The following is an 18,528-nucleotide window of genomic DNA, read 5'->3' on the forward strand; positions in this document are numbered from 1 at the left end:
GCCATTGATAACCAAAAGGTTGTCAGTTCGAATCTACCAGTCACTCCCTAGAAACCCAATGGGGGCAGTTCTCCTCTGTCCTGTAGGGTTGCTGTAAGTCAGAATCAACTCACTAGCAACAGATTTGGTTTGATATTTACTAGAGAGATTAAAAGTGTATTTTAAGATATATAGTGCAGACTTCAGTAAAGAAGATATTCAGGCAGCTAACAGATACATGAAAAAATGCTCTCGATCATTAGCCATTAGAGGAATGCAAATTAAAACTACGATGAGATTCCATCTCACTCCAACAAGGCTGGCATTAATCCAAAAAACACAAAATAATAAATATCGGAGAGGCTGCAGAGAGATTGGAACTCTTATACACTGCTGGTGGGAATGTAAAATGGTACAACCACTTTGGAAATCTATCTGGCGTTATCTTAAACAGTTAGAAATAGAACTGCCATACAACCCAGAAATCCCACTCCTCGGAATATACCCTAGAGAAATAAGAGCCTTCACACAAACAGATATATGCACACCCATGTTTATTGCAGCTCTGTTTACAATAGCAAAAAGCTGGAAGCAACCAAGGTGTCCATCAACGGATGAATGGATAAATAAATTGTGGTATATTCACACGATGGAATACTACGCATTGATAAAGAACAGTGACCAATCTGTGAAACATTTCATAACATGGAGGAACCTGGAAGGCGTTATGCTGAGTGAAATTAGTTAGAGGCAAAAGGACAAATATGGTATAAGACCACTATTATAAGATCTTGAGAAATAGTATAAACTGAGAAGAACACATACTTTTGTGGTTACGGGGCGGGGGAGGGTGGTAGAGGGTTTTTTACTGATTAGTTAGTAGATAAGAACTACTTTAGGTGAAGGGAAGGACAATACTCAATACATGGAAGGTCAGCTCAACTGGACTGGACCAAAAGCAAATAAGTTTCCGGGATAAACTGAATGCTTCAAAAGTCAGCGGAGCAAGGGCAGGGGTTTGGGGACTGTGGCTTAAGGAGACTTCTAAGTCAATTGGCAAAATAATTCTATTATGAAAACATTCTGCATCCCACTTAGAAATGTGGCATCTGGGGTGTTAAATGCTAACAAGCGGCCATCTAAGATGCATCAATTGGTCTCAGCCCACCTGGATCAAAGGAGAATGAAGAACACCAAGGTCACACGATAACTATGAGCCCAAGAGACAGAAAGGGCCCCATGAACCAGAGACTTACACCATCCTGAGACCAGAAGAACTAGTTGGTGCCCGGCCACAACCGATGACTGCCCTGACAGGGAGCACAACAGAGAACTCCTGAGGGAGCAGGAGATCAGTGGGATGCAGACCCCAAATTCTCACAAAAAGACCATACTTAATGGTCTGACTGAGACTAGAGGAATCCCGGCGGTCATGGTCCCCAAACCTTCTGTTGGCCCAGGACAGGAACCGTTCCCGAAGACAACTCATCAGACATGGAAGGGACTGGACAGTGGGTAGGAGAGAGATGCTGAAGAGTGAGCTACTTGTATCAGGTAGACACTTGAGACTGTGTTGGCATCTCCTGTCTGGAGGGGGGATGGGAGGGTAGAGAGGGTTGGAAGCTGGCAAAATTGTCACAAAAGGAGAGACTGGAAGGACTGACTCATTAGGGGGAGAGCAAGTGGGAGTATGGAGTAAGGTGTATATAAACTTATATGTGACAGACTGACGTATTTGTAAATGTTCACTTGAAGCTCAATAAAAATTAAAAAAAAAAAGATATATAGTGCAGAACATTTTAATATGAGCATAGTCAAAGCTGGTGGCAAGAAAAACGTTGTTGTGACTGATTCCTCCTTCTGGCATGACAAAAATAATAGTTTTATAATAGTTACTATACTAAGTGCATATAAATATTTTACTTAATTCTCACAAGAACCCTGTAAGATGAGTACTATCTTCATTATACATATGAAGAGAGAGAATCAGAAAGGTTAAGTAGTCAAATAGTAGAGCCAGATTTTGAACCCAGGTTCATCTAACTTCATAACTTGAGTTCTTATAGTACCTTACACTGCTAGGGAATTTTCAGAGGAGGCAAGGAAAGTTTCCCGTTCCTGCTCGTTTTGTTGGTTTGCCTATTGCATGTTTTTATGAGTTTCATTCATTTTTATCCTTCTTCAGGATAGTGGAGCCTTCTCTCCTGTAAGACTTCTCCTTGTTACTTATATACTAGGGTAGTGGTCTTGACTGACCATGTTTTGAATGATTCTTCCCGTTCACCCCTCATCTGGCCTGACTCCTTTCCCCATCTTCTACCCAGGCATTCCATCTCATCTTCCCAGTAGGTTGCAGCCCTGCTGTACCATACAGTCACACTTGAAGCTTTTTAAATACACAGATGCCTAGATTTCAACCCTACTGTGGGAATTCTGATTTGTAAGTATTTATTTTTCAAAAGCCCCATAAATAATTCTGTTGTACAGCCATGATTGAGACACATTGCTTTAGTGGTTAATGGTGCTTTGCAGTCATGTAGACTTGAATTAGAATACTGATTCTCCTAAACTTAATAGTCGAGTGACATTAGCCAAGTTGTTTAAGTGTAAATTATTCATGTATAAATTGGAGATATTATCACCCACCTTAGAGGGTTGTTGAGGAGATAAATGAGTTAATACTTGTAAAGCAGTTAGCAGAGTGATTTAGAATTCTTTTTAAATATTGTCTGTGAATAAGGTGTCGTCATTATGTTATCCTCTCTCCAATCAAAGCTCATCCATAATGTGTCTCAGCCTGGTGTCAGGAAAATAATTTGATTAATACCACCATAAGGGGTGAATGATGTCTAGTTTTCATTGTTTACCTTCCATTAGTGGAATTGTCATAGGGGGCAGGGGAGCAAGCAAGAGATTGTTTTATCACACCAGTCAGCCAGTCTTCTTTGCCCGTGGATCAATTTGGCTCTAGCTGGAAAAAGAAGAAAAAGATTGCTAGGAAACCAAATGTTTTTATTTCCCTCCTAAAGGGTTTTTTCCTTGCTCTTTTTCTCCCAGCTTCCTCTCTGAGCGTAGCATCACTGTGTCACAATCCTATGGTCTCGGAACTGCATCCTGATTATTTGCCTAGGTATTTTCCCCCACCTCTACCCTTACTACCTGATGGCTCTTCATCTCCGTTTAAGCCCTGTTCATCACTCTTTCTTTCTGATTGCTTTGAGTTGAATTGCAACTCATTTGGTGACTTTGTAGAGAACCCCAAGTCTCTACATTCCCAGACTATTATTCAAGTAAGGGCTGATCTAAATCCTGACCAACTGTCTTCTTGCATTGTGAGGACCATTCCAGACCAGGGGTTTTAACTTTGAGTACTGGAAAGGATTAGATTAGTTGAGCTTTCAGGCTTGTCAGCAAGGCTGTCACTAGACCCACTGATCTCCTTCACCATTTATACCTTATGATTATAGAGTGGAATAGTACTGGTACACATTGTTGCCATTATATTAATAAACTACCAATAGATTAATTTTATTTGTATATAAGCTTTGTTATACACGTGTATAATTTCATGCAACTTAAAAATTGAGGTTGGATCATTTATAGTACTTAATAACTTACTGGCTTTATGAAAAACTGAAAAATCTCATAGAAAAGATAAAATTTGAGCTAGATTTTAAAGGATGGATATACTTCTTTTCTATAAGTAGAGCACTAGGGATTCCAGCTAAGGGAACTGACACAAGCACAGGATTAAAGGGTATGCAAATATGGAGCATCATGAGTAGATCATTTTGACTCTTGCAGAGAGTGTGTGTGGGAGAGTAAAACTAGATAGTTTGGAATCACATAGAAAATTCTGAATGCTTGACTAAGATGTTTAAATTAGTAGGCTTTTTCTTGATTGACTTACACACACAACTTAGTTTTGAGATTCCCTAAGAGGTTGCACATGTTTGGTACATCCTTAAAAGCTTGGCCTGGTTCATGTAAGCTGGTGGCTATTGCCAGGTCTCCTTTCCACCTCAAGTTGTACCTTAAGGACAGTGGCTGGCCGGTCAGCTTTCATCCTTATGTGCCTGTTGCCAGTTCTGAGCTCTGTCTGACCAGCCTTTTCCCCAGTTTTTCCTTGTAATCTCCAGATTTCAAGTTGGCAACGCAGCGAGTATCTGCTTATCACAAGAGTTGTGAATTCTTATTTAAAACTTCCCATTTATCTCCTTCACTTTGAAAAAAAGTTGTTGGATGTGTGTTTTGTTTATAAAAGAGTTCCTAACTTTCTTGTTCCTCTTCCTTTGCAGACCTAGAATATCAAGACATAATGGGAGCATTTTTAGACAAGCCAAAGATGGAAAAACATAATGCCCAGGGGCAGGGTAATGGGCTGCGATATGGACTAAGCAGCATGCAAGGCTGGCGTGTTGAAATGGAGGATGCACATACAGCTGTGATCGGTTTGCCAAGTGGACTTGAAACCTGGTCATTCTTTGCTGTGTATGATGGGCATGCTGGTTCTCAGGTTGCCAAATACTGCTGTGAGCATTTGTTAGATCACATCACCAATAACCAAGATTTTAAAGGGTCTGCAGGAGCACCTTCTGTGGAAAATGTAAAGAATGGAATCAGAACAGGTTTTCTGGAGATTGATGAACACATGAGAGTTATGTCAGAGAAGAAACATGGTGCAGATAGAAGTGGGTCAACAGCCGTGGGTGTCTTAATTTCTCCCCACCATACTTATTTCATTAACTGTGGAGACTCAAGAGGTTTACTTTGTAGGAACAGGAAAGTTCACTTCTTCACACAAGATCACAAACCAAGTAATCCGCTGGAAAAAGAACGCATTCAGAATGCAGGGGGTTCTGTGATGATTCAGCGTGTGAATGGCTCTCTGGCTGTATCAAGAGCCCTTGGTGACTTTGATTACAAATGTGTCCATGGAAAAGGTCCTACAGAGCAGCTTGTCTCACCAGAGCCTGAAGTCTATGATATTGAAAGATCTGAAGAAGATGACCAGTTCATTATCCTTGCATGTGATGGTATCTGGGATGTTATGGGAAATGAAGAGCTCTGTGATTTTGTAAGATCCAGGCTTGAAGTCACTGATGACCTTGAGAAAGTTTGCAATGAAGTAGTCGACACCTGTTTGTATAAGGTAGCTAGACTTTTTAAAAAAAGATTAAACTATTTGTCATTTTAATTGCTACTCTGGTATTTAATCTTAAAACCTTTAGTTCTTAGAAATAAGTTTTTGACACAATGTAAAATAATCTTCACCAACTATGAAAATACATCGTAGGAACAGTTTTTAGAAGTAAATTACTCAGTTACCATCTATGCAAGAGTTACAATCTGAATGTTTAGTCTATTAATAACTGGACTATTTGAGCTTTTTAATCATGTGGAAATGATCAGAGATAAAGTGATTCCATTACAGTGCATGTTTTAAAAGAAAGGCAAGTGGTGGGGAGGGCTAGGCCTCAGTGCCTATAAATGAAAAGCATTTTAGAATTTTAATATTTTTACAGTGTGATTTCGCAGTACATTTGTGGCAATACTTTGAGAATGTAGTCTAATGAATCCATGTTACTAACCAAGGGACTTTAGGAATCATCCTGTGTGATGTGCTAGAAATAGCCTTGGATTGTAGAGTCAGAAGAACTTGGTTTGAGACTATGTGACTTCAGGTAAGCTACTTAAACTATTTGGAAAATGACTTTCTTTAATTGTAAAAGGGTAAGACTGATACATTACTCTACCTCATGGGGTTGTTAAGACAATCAAATGCAGTCACATATGTAGATGAGCTATCTCAGCTCCTTTATTTTACAGATGAAGAAGCTGAAGCCAGAGAATTTTCTGTGGAGTCAGGCCAACCTGGAGCAAGACTTAACTTTATTACATTCGTGCTCTACAGTCTTGAACAAATTGCTCAGCTTTAATTTTGTCAGCTGTAAAAATGGAGATAATAGTATCTAACTCGTAGGACATTGAGGAATTAAATTAATGAACTAGTATGTATATATGTAAAGTGCTTAGTTTAGCCAATAATATTTGATACAAGCTGTTCCCTTTCCTAGAGGAGTGAAACAATTTCTCCAGGGTTACACAATTTACTTCTTTAATAGCAGCACTAAGACTAGAATCTAGTGTCCTTTCTACTATATTCTGTTCTGTTAATAATGCTCATTAACTAATTCTTTGTTTTTTTTTTTTTTTAGAACAAATGTTGATTTTTATAAAACTCTTCTGAGGCTATATATTTGATTTTCTTTTAGCATACAAAAATCCAACATAATATTCTTTAGTTTTATATGCACACTGCCACCTCTACTTAAAATCTTAATTAAAATCTGATTGTACTTAGAAACCAGGTTTGTATAACATCCAACCAACCATATGTTTTAAAAAAAAAAATAGAGTAAAAAGTTCATAGTGCACATTGATACCAGTTTCTGAATTTTGGAAGAACTAAAAAATGATTTTATGGTACATACGTTCTTTGTCCTTGATATGCATGAAAGTAGTGACCATGGATTTATTCTGTAGCTCTTGAGAATTAAATACTTCTTAGCTAGGTTAAAAACTGTTTTCTTGAGAGAATTGTCAGATTCATGTATGAGTAAATTATGGCTCGGGCTCTACATTGTCTCATTTGTGCTCTGCTGTATTTTAAAAATTATTCAGTACCTTGTCACTTACCCCATTTTATACAGTTCATCTAAAGATTTTTTTTTTCTTTGTATGGTTTGTTGTTGCAGCTAATAGTGTAAGGTCAGTTTTTCTATATAACAAAATTAAATACTTAAAATGTAAATGTTATCTTCAGTTACTAATTGGAAGGAGGCTGTGGGGAAGCCAGCAGGATTCAGGCATTTTAATTGCAGCATTTTAAGTACTTACATATCTTTAAAAAATGAATTTGTTTTCTAAAAGTTAAGCCAGTTTACATACATCGTTTAATTTCTGATTCTATATCTCTGCTTCTTATGAAGTGAATGAATTAGCCTTACATTGCTTATTATAATTTTTTAATGTAAATTTGTCAAATATGCATGTAACTACAGGTCAGATCCTGTTGTTAGGAGTATGCTTGGAAGTGTTATTGCACTGAGTGAGTGTGTGTGTTAGGTATCGCTTCAGGTTAAGTAGGCCACCAGTAAATGCTTAGAAATGCTTTGTTTTATAGAATTTTTGAAAAATGATTATTGCAGTGGGATTTAACCTGTAATGTTTCTCTCGTGTCTTTTGGAATGTTGGTTATACTATATACTATATGTACCATATGTTGGGGAGGGTACCCAAACACATACATGTGTTTTTTTCTCCTTAAAATTAATATATAATCTCACTAGAACAAGTGTAGTTATTACTGGCGTGCTGTAAAGATTCTTTAGGCTTTGAAGAGGATGTATGGAAGGGCAAAAAGAAAGCGGAAATATTTTCTCAAACTTTTTTCTTTCCAGGGAAGTCGAGACAACATGAGTGTGATATTGATCTGTTTTCCAAATGCACCCAAAGTATCACCAGAAGCAGTGAAGAAGGAGGCAGAGTTGGACAAGTACCTGGAATGCAGAGTAGAAGGTGGATCTTTTAACAAAAAATAAGTAACTTTATATTAGAGAAAAGCCTTCAACACAATCAGATTTTAACATTTTAGCTTTTAGATCTTTACATGCCTTTGACATCTAGTGTTTAGTGTACAGACACGGGAAAGGACATTTCTTTAGCAGTTTAGGTAGATGTCGGTTGTCCTGTCACAGTTATATTAGAAACTGCTAATGTGACGCTGTACAGCTTGTCCAGGACACTTTTCTTTAAAAAGACTAAAACGTTTGTGTGCTTTGAAAATGCTTACTGACTTCACTGGCTTGAGTAATTTTATGCCAGGACGATCTAATTTGTGGTTATTTAATTAAAAATTCAGAAATTATTTGTGATGGTGATAATTTGAATACCATCTTTCTGTGAAAAGCTGTGTACATGAATTTACTAGTGTGAGGGTTTTTTTAATTTTTTATTTTTGGTAACTCTCAGGTCATAGCCGGTTTATTAGCAACTTTCCTATGCCACAGCTTTTTAAATTTTTTTTCTAAAATTGTTTCAAGGCTTGTCTAAACCTAATTTCTTTTATGTAAATGAGATAGGCCTGAATAAAAAACATACTAGGTCTCTACCTGGCAGAAATGTTAACTAAGATCAAGAAATAAGTTGGGAATTCTAGTGTATTTGTCATAATTTTGAAAATTACTTTGAGACAATTAGATGTTTTTAACTCTCATGTAGTGCCTTTAAATCTTTGAAAAAAATTTAAATTATCCGTGATGCAGCTACTATTTAGTATAAAAGTTAAACTCCCCAATGAATGCCAGTTTATTGCAAATATGCAATAGCATATAGATTATGCAGTTCCTTTAAAAACAGAAAAACTTGAGTATGATAGTATTAAAATGCATTTCGGGCTTCTAATGCCATTAATTCTCACATTAAAGACTCTCTGATAGCATGTAAGCCTTGACCTACCACACTATTACATCCATCTGTGCCTACATTATAAAAATTAATGTGCACTTTAATTTTTGTTTTCTTCCTTTTAACTGTTTGATATCAGTCATAACCAGTCTGATATTAGAATCATTGTCTAGGGCTGCTATTTTGTTTTTATTGTCCTCTTCCACCTTGATATAGTGTTAGATCTAGTATATGTATGTACTGTTTAGTATTTCATTTGTTGGACATTAAATTAGTCAATGAATTTGTTTTCTTAATATTACCAAGGATCTTGGAAATTTTATATTTTAAATGAATCATTTTAATATGAGTTATTTATACAAAATACAGTAAAATATCAATATTTAGAATGTTACAATATCATATCACATCAGTTCAAACTGCTCGTTAGTAGAAAAATAAGAAACCGTAAGAATAATATGTATAGGAATAAGTCGGTATTTAATGTATTAGCACTTTAAAGTAACTCGGGGAGGAGCGTAGATGTTTTCTTACTGATTTAAAGAAACAGAAATGCGTAGTTTAGTGTCATTTACTATGAAATGGAATGAAATTTTAGAAGGGAATCATGCTACTTATGGAGCACAGTCTTTTAAAGTAATTTTTTGATGGAATTATGAAATATTTACTTTAGACATAATTTTGTTACAATTAGGTTTTATATTGCTTATTAACAAGAGAGTTGCTACCTGAGCAAAGTTTGTTAATACTCGATATTTTTTATATATTGAAATGTTATTATACTTGTACCATTCAATTGGAAATTATTATGTGTGATAAATCTGTGGTATTCTTTACTGAGGCAGATTGGATGAAACTGCAACTAGAAAATAAATATTAATAAAAACTGCTGCTATTAAAGAATACAGAAAGAATGTAACTGTTTGCAATGTAAAAGTTATGTCTTAAAATACTGCATTTAACTTCCAAAGCAGGTACCAAATACCATTTTCTTTCTTTTCTGTTTTTAAAATACATGCCTTCACTAGATTGTTGTGACCTGCTAAACGTCATTTTGTTTGCTTTGAACATTTTTTGCTTCTCTGTCCACAACATAGTAAAGGACAAAGGCTTTTTAGCTCTCCTTTCCTCCTATATCATCTGTGCTCTTACTGAATACTTGCCTTTCTGGGAGCGTGAAAAGATTAACTTATAATTTAAACCATATCTCTATTAAGCGTGTGGTCTTTGTTAGCCAATTTAAGGTTATATTTGCACAGTGATTATTTTAAATATTTGCTACTGATTGCCCCAGCTTTAAAATTGCTAATTTGGAGATAACTGATAGAATCCCTCAGATTTGGGGGAGGGGACCGGGGGAGGAGCAGAAGATGTTTGTATATGTATGTGAAATGTGGATCTTCTATGCATATATATCATTTAATAAAATTATTCAGTCTTTTTTACAGTTCTAGTTAAAATTTACAGTGTAAGAGCATTTAAAGAAATATTTCTTAAAATTCATTTTCTTTTTTAAAAAAGCAGAAAGAAGCAAGGCTGGTGTAGTGTAAATGGTCAGGTAGTTTAAATGGACTGCCCCGTGTGGAATAGGGATATTAACGATTTATAAAGCCTTACATTATTTTTTTTTAAAAAACTTGTTTATTTTCCTGTAATTTTCTTCACAGTTAAAATATCCTAATTTATATTTTTTAACAAAAGAGATGTAAGATACATCAAATATAGGCGATTCAAGGTAATATTTTTTAGACCTAAAACCACATTGATTGCATTTATCATCAGTGTTCATTTCTATTGTATCTAGTTATCTATCCAAATAATTGTATTGGCTTAGCAGAGACTGTATGTCAAGTGTGTTACAGCTTTAGATTGTGAAATTGTGCAGTTTAGGTAAACATCAAATCCCTTTATTTTTGTAAAGCAAATTTTCAGCATTAGAATCCTGTAGAATAAATATACTAGATGTTAAAGATTATACAATAAAGGAACTTGGCAAACCAAATCTGAGATCCTTGCTTTTTGTTCAGATTTAAGAGTGGTTTTAAAAAAAGACAAAAAATAATAGATGGTAAAATTTGGCCTTAACTCTAGAAGGACAGTTTGAGCCGTTTAAAGAAATACGGGTAGCAATGTCTGTCTTTTAAAATGTACCTTTAATGGTGAATTAATATTTTGAGGCTTGATCAGAAAATGAAAGATCTTTATATACATTGTTATTTTCAAAGATATTTACAAATTGAGAACTAGAATGATAATTTTCTTGACCCAGTGATGACTAAAAGAAAATTTTTTTGTAAACATTGAAAAACAAAAAAACTGAACAAAGCTTGAAATTGTAAGTTAGAAATACCTTTGGTATGATCTTGCACTTAGAATAAGTGTGCAAAAACTCCAAATGAAGACTTTTGTACTTAAAGTGGAGGAGTTTAGAATCCTTTGTTATGTTCCTTGTACATCATTTTTGGTATTCTGTGGTATGAGTAACAATACACATCTGCACGACAACATTGCAGATCGTATCACTGTACCCACTTAATAACTGGATGTTTGGAATTAATTATTTTAAAATGCAGTTGCATGGTTTGTCGGATCTTTTTCTTTTAAAAAATGTCATGAAATTTATACTGTTTTCATTCAAGGCTTTGTTCAAATAATCAACTGAGAAAGTGGTATTGTATAGTTACTTATCATTAAAAGATACTTTAGACAGAGATTAAGTTGAGAGTGATGTTCAAGTACATAACCTTATCTGTGCGTGCTACTTAACTGTCATTTTGCAAATATAAATACATATATAAAAATGTTTTGGAGTAGTATATAGTCAATAAATCTCCCTATACTTAAAGGTAATTTTTTTCAAATCGAAATTGTTTAAAAAAAAACAAAAACAACTTGTGCCGTGTATTTTACAGGACAAAGTTCAGGAAACATGTTTCCAGTCTAAAGAGAGGAGTTGATCTCCTCAGAAGTAACTTCTTGGCATCTTAAGAAGGATATTCTCATTTGTGTACACATATCCCTGATTATGTAATACATCGATTTAACATGAAATATTTTTCTTTTCACATTTGTATCTTGATTAATTTCATTCTTTAAAGTTATCTGGAAAGTATTTCATCTTTTGTGTTATTTTGTACACCGCTTTGTCATAAACTTTAAAAGGTCAACTTTTTTTTTTAATGACACTGGTTTAGAAAATCTCAGATGTAAATGCCATCTTTTAAAAAAACTAAGTTATCTTTGTTTCAGTTTTTTAAATTAAATTTGGATAGCACTTACAAAAAAAGTACTTCTGATTCCCAGAAATCATAAAGAAGCAGGGGGAAGGCGTCCCTGACTTAGTCCATGTGATGCGCACATTAGCGAGTGAGAACATCCCCAGCCTCCCACCAGGGGGTGAACTGGCAAGCAAGTAAGTTATATTCAGCACACTCTAATGCTTTCAGTCTATGAAAATATTAGGTGCATGTTGATCTAATTTGTAAAGTGATGCAATTATCTATGTTTTTAAAATATTTTATGTAACCTGTGGTTCAGTGTTTTCCAGTATCAGTGACATTACTTGTTTAGAATAGATATCAGAATGTAATGGTAAATAATTACACTAAAGACTTGTCTTCAGTGGAGGCTTGGATAACATCGATTTCCTCATGTAGCATAAATGAAACCGTGAAACCGCTTTTTAAACTGCATAGCACTATAAAATTTTAAGAGTCATTATCCTCTATCTGGGCCATCTTTCTACATCTCTGATTTTTTTCAGTGTCTTTGGTTGTTGATTGCTGGTTGGTTGGCTTTTGGAGTCAAGGAAGACAGGATGCATTTCTTGCCTTTTTCCCTTTCTATTTTAGCTGATAGAACTGGACTAATTTGTGTTAAATATTAAAGCTTATGTCTTTAAGTGGAGAATTGAAGCAGTTTTATAATTTACACCTCAAAACATTTTTTACCTCAAGTAGCCGTATTTGACCTATAAAGGTTTATTATTCAACAGTTTTCTTGATTCTCAACTGTGTTTTGCAAGTATAGCCATGTTCTTTATAATCGTTTTACTAAATGGTCATTGTAAAAGTTCTTATTTGAAGCTTTTATTTTTTGGAAACTTTTTTTCCTTCCAATATGACCTTCTGTGAAATGACCGCTTTAAATCAATTTTGGAAGTAGGGAGGCTATAACTTATAAATACCATCACAGATTTTTTTAACAAAATACTGCTCAAAAACTAATTCCTAGCCTTGTCGTGGAAATGTCATATTTGGCATTTCAGTTTTAACAAAGTTTTTTTTTTAAAGCATTAAGAAAAACAGAAACTTAAATACAAAATACATCTAAGTCAATTTACTATAACATATGTTGAAGTTACTTCTACTTCAAAACTGAAGTGTGACTCTTTAGTATATATTCCTAGAATACTTGTAAGAACTGCGTTGTCGTTGCTGACTCATGACCTCTTCAGCCAGCTCATAGAGAAGCAGATTGTGTAGACTAATTTTTAAACCATGACTTCCATCTTCTGTTAACAGAATTGGTGGAATGCCGCATTTGGGAGTGCATTCACCTCAGCTTTGTCTTTGAAACTCAGATATCTTAAAGTGAAGCTCACTTGTTAAGAGCAAGAAATAGAACTAAAATAATTTCTATAACTATAGATTATCTCTGACATTTTAATGAACACCTGGCTATGAGTTATTAGGCAATGTTTTGCTTTCCAAAGAAGGATTAATTTTCTGTATTTTTTTTCCAATTTAGGCGGAATGTAATTGAAGCCGTTTACAATAGACTGAATCCTTACAAAAATGATGACACTGTAAGTAGCACTTCAGTGCCCTCTGCTTACCCTTCCCCTCCACTCTAAATGCATATCCTTCATACCTGTTTTTGCAGAGCTGTTCACTGCACCCACTCTCTTACACACACCCCTGATTGATTGCCCTGATATCTGCCTGTACCACAGTCCTAGTGATTGAGGACATAACCATGGTGAGTGTCCACCTCTCTCAGAAAAGAAGAAAGTCCTTTTGAATTATTCTGGATTTTATAAGCCTCTACAAGCAATCAACTTCAGGTTTGCCTCCACTAAGTGTTTTTTGTTTTTTTTTTTAACTTGGGAATAATATCTCTACTTAGAATCTTGAATTTTTCAGAGTTTTGTAAGCAGCTGCAACATTTAATTTTAGAATGTTTGTCTCCACTAAATGGTTTTTATGTTTGCCAAGAACCCTAAAATGTATACTCTATTTAAGTATGAAAATGGAAAGTTGTGTTTATATAGATATTAAATGCCACATTCTCCATTCAAGTTTCCTGTTGCAATTCTGCTATAGTATGATTTTTATAGAAAGGTGGAAACTTAACATCTTTTGGGCACAACTCAAATATTTTATGTATTACATTTTGAAACCTTATATTAGTCGAGGTCATAATTTCTTCTTATGCAGTAGAAGTGGAGTCCTAAACATAAGTGGGTTTTATCAAAGGAAAAAAACAAAACACTTTTTAGTAGCTTTATTGGTTTAGAAATAAAATTGTCAACCTCATGGTGAAACCAGATTTCAAATATTTTAAAATCAAAGGTTTAACATTTCTTTGAACAAATTAAACACTGATGTTTTACACATACACATATACTTTAGAAGACATAGTGTAAAGGCCAACTTTGCAAAACCTTATCTGTCTGCGTTACCCAGAAAGTAATGTTTTGGCACCTGCAAGCTTTAATTTAGTTTCTTGTTTTGTTTCCTTTTGTAAAGGACTCTGCATCAACTGATGATATGTGGTAAAACTGCTCATCTAGCCATGGAGTTTACCTTCACCTCCAAAGGAGAGTACAGCTCAACTTTGTTGAATCTTTTTAACGTCCATCCTCAACTTTAAAGAAGGGGATATGACATGGGTGAGAGTGATTACACCAGAGACCTTCAGCAGAACAACAGCTAGCCCAGAACAGATTTTTTTTCTTGTTGTTGTAAATTTGAGACTTATGTAAACGTGATTTCAAACCATAATTCATGTTGTAAATCAGACTCCAGCAATTTTTGTTGTATGATTTTGTTTTTTGTAAAGTGTAATTGTCCTTGTACAAAATGCTCATATTTAATTATGAACTGCTTTAAATCACTATGAAAGTTACAAGAAATGTTTGGCTTGTTGTGTGATGCAACAGACGTACAGCCCTTTCAAGTCATGTTGTGTTTTGAGGTTGGAACAGGGAGAGCAGCAGCCACATCAGCTAGATGGCCAAACGTGCATGCAATTATGGAGAATAATTTCAAAATCTTACAAAGCTGAACATCCAGGGAGTTTTTGAAAACTATTTTAATGTTCTTGAAGGTGGGATTGGCATTGTTGTTAAAGCCAGTCCCTTCATTTAACTGTCTTCAGGATGTTCTCTCCTTGTTTGCCGTGAGTATTGAAGGTAATACAGTATATTCTTAAGAATATCAATCTTGGGGCTAGAATGCCTTGATTCTTTGCACCTCTTTTACAAGTCCTTACATTGAATTACTAATGGATAAGCAGCAGCTTCCTACATCTGGTGGGAGACTGCCACGTTTTTGCTATCATGATTGGCTGACCCTGCTGCTGTTCCTAGTAAGATATTCTGAATTCCATTTTATCAATAAAGCTTGATTTAACAAACAAGACATTTAATCATGTATGTGTAATTCCTCTTTTATCCCGGCCTTTTAAAACACCATGCCATTGTAAATAAGAAGTTCTCATGGGGAAAGATGTTAGTCTTTATTAAACGGACAATAATGTTACTAATGGCATAGATAGAACTGTTTACCTTCCTAGAAAAAAACTATAAGATTTAAGTCTCTGTTGTTTTTTCTGAGTGTTATTTTTCATGAAGGTGTGCATCAGCTTGAATTTGCCTACTGTTTTATTAAAATAATTGTCAAAGCTTGACAATCTAACACTCTATGGTAGGTTATGTGTGTTTGTGAGTGTGTGTTTGCCTGTGACTTTTAATTGGCCCATGTCTTTAGAATACAGCGGTTAAGATATATTTGTGATTTGAAATATAGCATGTTGATAATATTTAGCTGTTGGCCTTTAAAAATAACTTTCAAAGCTTAAGGAATTGTAGATATAAAAATAACAATTTAATTTAGGCTTAAATTCCTCAGATTAAGCATGTGAAAGTAAGTTTTTAAATCTGTCACATTGAAAAGACTACTGTTCTGTGCCCTTCTGTATTTTTGTCTCTTTAGGTTGAATATTGTATTTATCACTATGTAATTTAATCGTTCAGTAGGCAGATTTCCCACCAGAAAACTATTACATTGTAAGATCAAAATACGATATTGAAAACAAAAGTAAAACTTTGTGTATAAAAGGTAGTAAAATCCATTTTGTTATATTTGTTTTTTTCCCTAACTTGGAAATATACACATTTGTATATATAGCCTTAAAACTAATGTAAAGTTTAGGGAGTAGTGGGAAAAATAATGTGAAATGTCTCAGTTTTAAGTAGTTACAAACCAGCAAGATCTTTTTATTATCCCTTTTATTTGTGAGGTGGTTAAATGTAACTTAATTGTATTTAATTTATATTTTAATCCAGCATGACTGAAAAAATATTGAAGTACTATTTATATTTAGAAATTCGTAACAGTTGGAATTAAAGAACTAATTCCGTACTTACAAATAAATGCTTAGTGACTAAATCTGTGGGAGAGTGCAAAGTATGATAATGTTCTAAGTTAGGGCTTTGCAGGCATCTAAATGTGCATTTAATGAGTAACAGTGCTTCTAGTATAGATAGTACTGAAAATTAAATTTCCTATTACAACAAAACAGTTTCTTTGTTTTTTAAGTAGACTTAAGTTTTTAGTTCTGGAAATTTCAAAACCTTGAACGGGGCTGTGGAATCTTTTGAGATGCAGAATCTTAAATCACAAGATAATGTGATGGAAAGCTATGTTTCAAACTATAACATATTTAGAGCCCTTTTTTAATTTGGAAATCTTTAGTAAATAAGAAAAAGGAGATTAAAATATTCCTCTCTTTAAAATTACCAGTACTGAAATTAGGCTTGGAAGTGAGAGAAAATTAAAATGTGATCTAAGAAGACTGAATCTTTTCCACGAGTCAGCACTGCCATACTAGATAGGATTCATTATAATAGATACAGGAAGTATACATTCTGACGGCAGACTATGTGTGTTCCTGATCCTGGAGGTAGTGGTGGTGGTGGGGAACTACCCCCACTTTTAAAAGGCACTTTCGTACCTCTGTTGTGCACTTCGTTTTTGTACCACTTAAATTCTTGACCCCACTCTGTCCTTTTTGTGCTAATTAGCATCTCAGGGCAATGCCTCAAAATTTTTGATGTGTTCTATGTTATTTTCTTTGGAAGGAAAAAGTTAATGTGTGATGATAATATAGTATTCAAAAATACTTTGATTTAAATATTTTAATAGGATGACTCTAATTTGCTGCTTTTAAAAGGAAATTTAGTTTTTAATAGCAGATTCATGTTCACTCATCTATCTCTTATTGTTTTAGCAAAATAAGATGTCTTAATACCCACTCTCTTGGGGAATATACTCTTACAAACAACAGAAGCAGTTCTCAACATATTAACTTTTAAAAATCAAAGTGGTATTTTTTTCTATACTGCATTAAACCGGTTTCAAACATATTTTGAGCTATAGTACATTAGCTTGGTTCTAGAGTACTGTGCAGTCAGTACTGCACCAGCCACTTATTTTTTTTCTAACTTCATAACATAAACAAATTTGAATTAAAGAATAAATCAGTTATATAATTAATCTGAATTAGAACAGTACTTTTAGACATCATCTCTTTGGCCGTGTATTATTAGTCCAGCAAATAACTTAGCTCTTCCACAATGTATTGCTATATGCAAAACTCTAGTCTAATTACTTTGGGATTGTAAAGAGATGAATAGGTTCTTGCCCTCAAGGAGTTTACATTTGAATATAATTTATAACCTAGTGTATGTTAATATTATAACTGGATCACTTGTCCCAAAAAAAGTAGTTATTGCCCTCCTACTATATGCCAGGTATTTTCCTGGACAAGGTAGGGGCCTGGCCTCAAAGAGTTCATTTGTACTTCCTTGATTCACCTGAACTCTCTTTGTTTATTTTCTTCTCCTAAAAGTTAAAAATTTCATTCAAGAGAAAATTTTACTCAGCATTAGGAATAAAATTGGACTGATGAGGCTTAAAACCCATTCAGTATGCTCAACTGCCTATAACAAATGGCCTTTACAATTCCTGCTGACAGCAGCAATTCAGAGAAATAGATAATGGATTTCTTAGAATTTTCCAACCTTGGAAATACATACAGGTGGGGTTTCAGTTTAAAGCATTTAAATATGAATATAGTTAAGGTTGTTTAAGTAAAACTCTGCTCTTTTATTGAAAACACATTCACTGTTGATACCCAATTTTAGCCAAATAATTACTATATGCTTTAGTATTTTAAAAAAATAATTGCACTGCCTATCGTCAGTGGACAGATTTCATCTGGGAATTCCATTTGGTTTATGAAGAAAACTGATGAAATTGGATACGTGTTTTCTATTTTGTGGTTTTTTAGTTTTGAGTTTCATGGTGTATACTTTTGGTTCATAAAGTTTGAATGAGAGGCTTAAGCTGTTACTGTTTTGATTCCTGTTTGTACAGTATTATATTTAGGATTTGTTACTAGAAAAGACTTTATAAATGTTCCTCACTTGAGGTTTTTCTTTGAAGGGACCTTAAAAGAGTTTCGTATACTTTTGCTTGCAGATCCTGCTGGTGAGATGACCACTTTTTAATTGAGTTTTTTTAGTCTTCTAATTAATTTTTCTTATAGGCATTGAGAAGGCTTCTTTATTGTTTAAATTTTTAGAATCTTAATTTTATCTTATTTCTGTCAATGTGCCATGTGTTTTGGATTGTTTTGAATTATGTAATTACTTCAGAATATGCTTGAAATATTTAAGAATACATTTTCTAAATGTGTAATACTGTATTGTTGGCCAAAATAATAAGACTCAGTAAAGTGTTAGTTACTGCTTATCATCAAAAGGCAGTTACAGGAATGAGAGGCATTTGCTTC

At 34.3% G+C, this 18,528-nt stretch overlaps 1 protein-coding gene across 7 annotated transcripts in view; it reads left to right on the forward strand.

Moving 5' to 3' along the window:
• PPM1A (protein phosphatase, Mg2+/Mn2+ dependent 1A) overlaps nucleotides 1–17,228 on the forward strand; it is a 43,827-nt gene extending 26,599 nt beyond the window's left edge. For 3 of the 7 annotated variants that reach the window (XM_064292551.1, XM_064292553.1, XM_023546224.2), the window contains 6 exons: nucleotides 4,278–5,131; nucleotides 7,443–7,560; nucleotides 11,752–11,860; nucleotides 13,198–13,255; nucleotides 13,333–13,513; nucleotides 14,199–17,228. In XM_064292551.1, coding sequence (XP_064148621.1) covers nucleotides 4,298–5,131; nucleotides 7,443–7,560; nucleotides 11,752–11,860; nucleotides 13,198–13,255; nucleotides 13,333–13,371 — 1,158 coding nt within the window. In that variant the 5' untranslated portion in view covers nucleotides 4,278–4,297 and the 3' untranslated portion in view covers nucleotides 13,372–13,513; nucleotides 14,199–17,228. Of the gene's footprint in view, nucleotides 1–2,303; nucleotides 2,420–3,036; nucleotides 3,110–4,277; nucleotides 5,132–7,442; nucleotides 7,561–11,751; nucleotides 11,861–13,197; nucleotides 13,256–13,332; nucleotides 13,514–14,198 lie in introns of all 7 variants that reach the window. The other 4 variants (XM_023546225.2, XM_064292552.1, XM_023546227.2 and 1 more) reach the window with 3 other exon arrangements.
• The last annotated feature ends 1,300 nt before the right edge of the window (nucleotides 17,229–18,528 follow it).

Source organism: Loxodonta africana, chromosome 10 (assembly GCF_030014295.1).
Source record: "Loxodonta africana isolate mLoxAfr1 chromosome 10, mLoxAfr1.hap2, whole genome shotgun sequence".
Taxonomy (NCBI): Eukaryota; Metazoa; Chordata; class Mammalia; order Proboscidea; family Elephantidae; genus Loxodonta; species Loxodonta africana.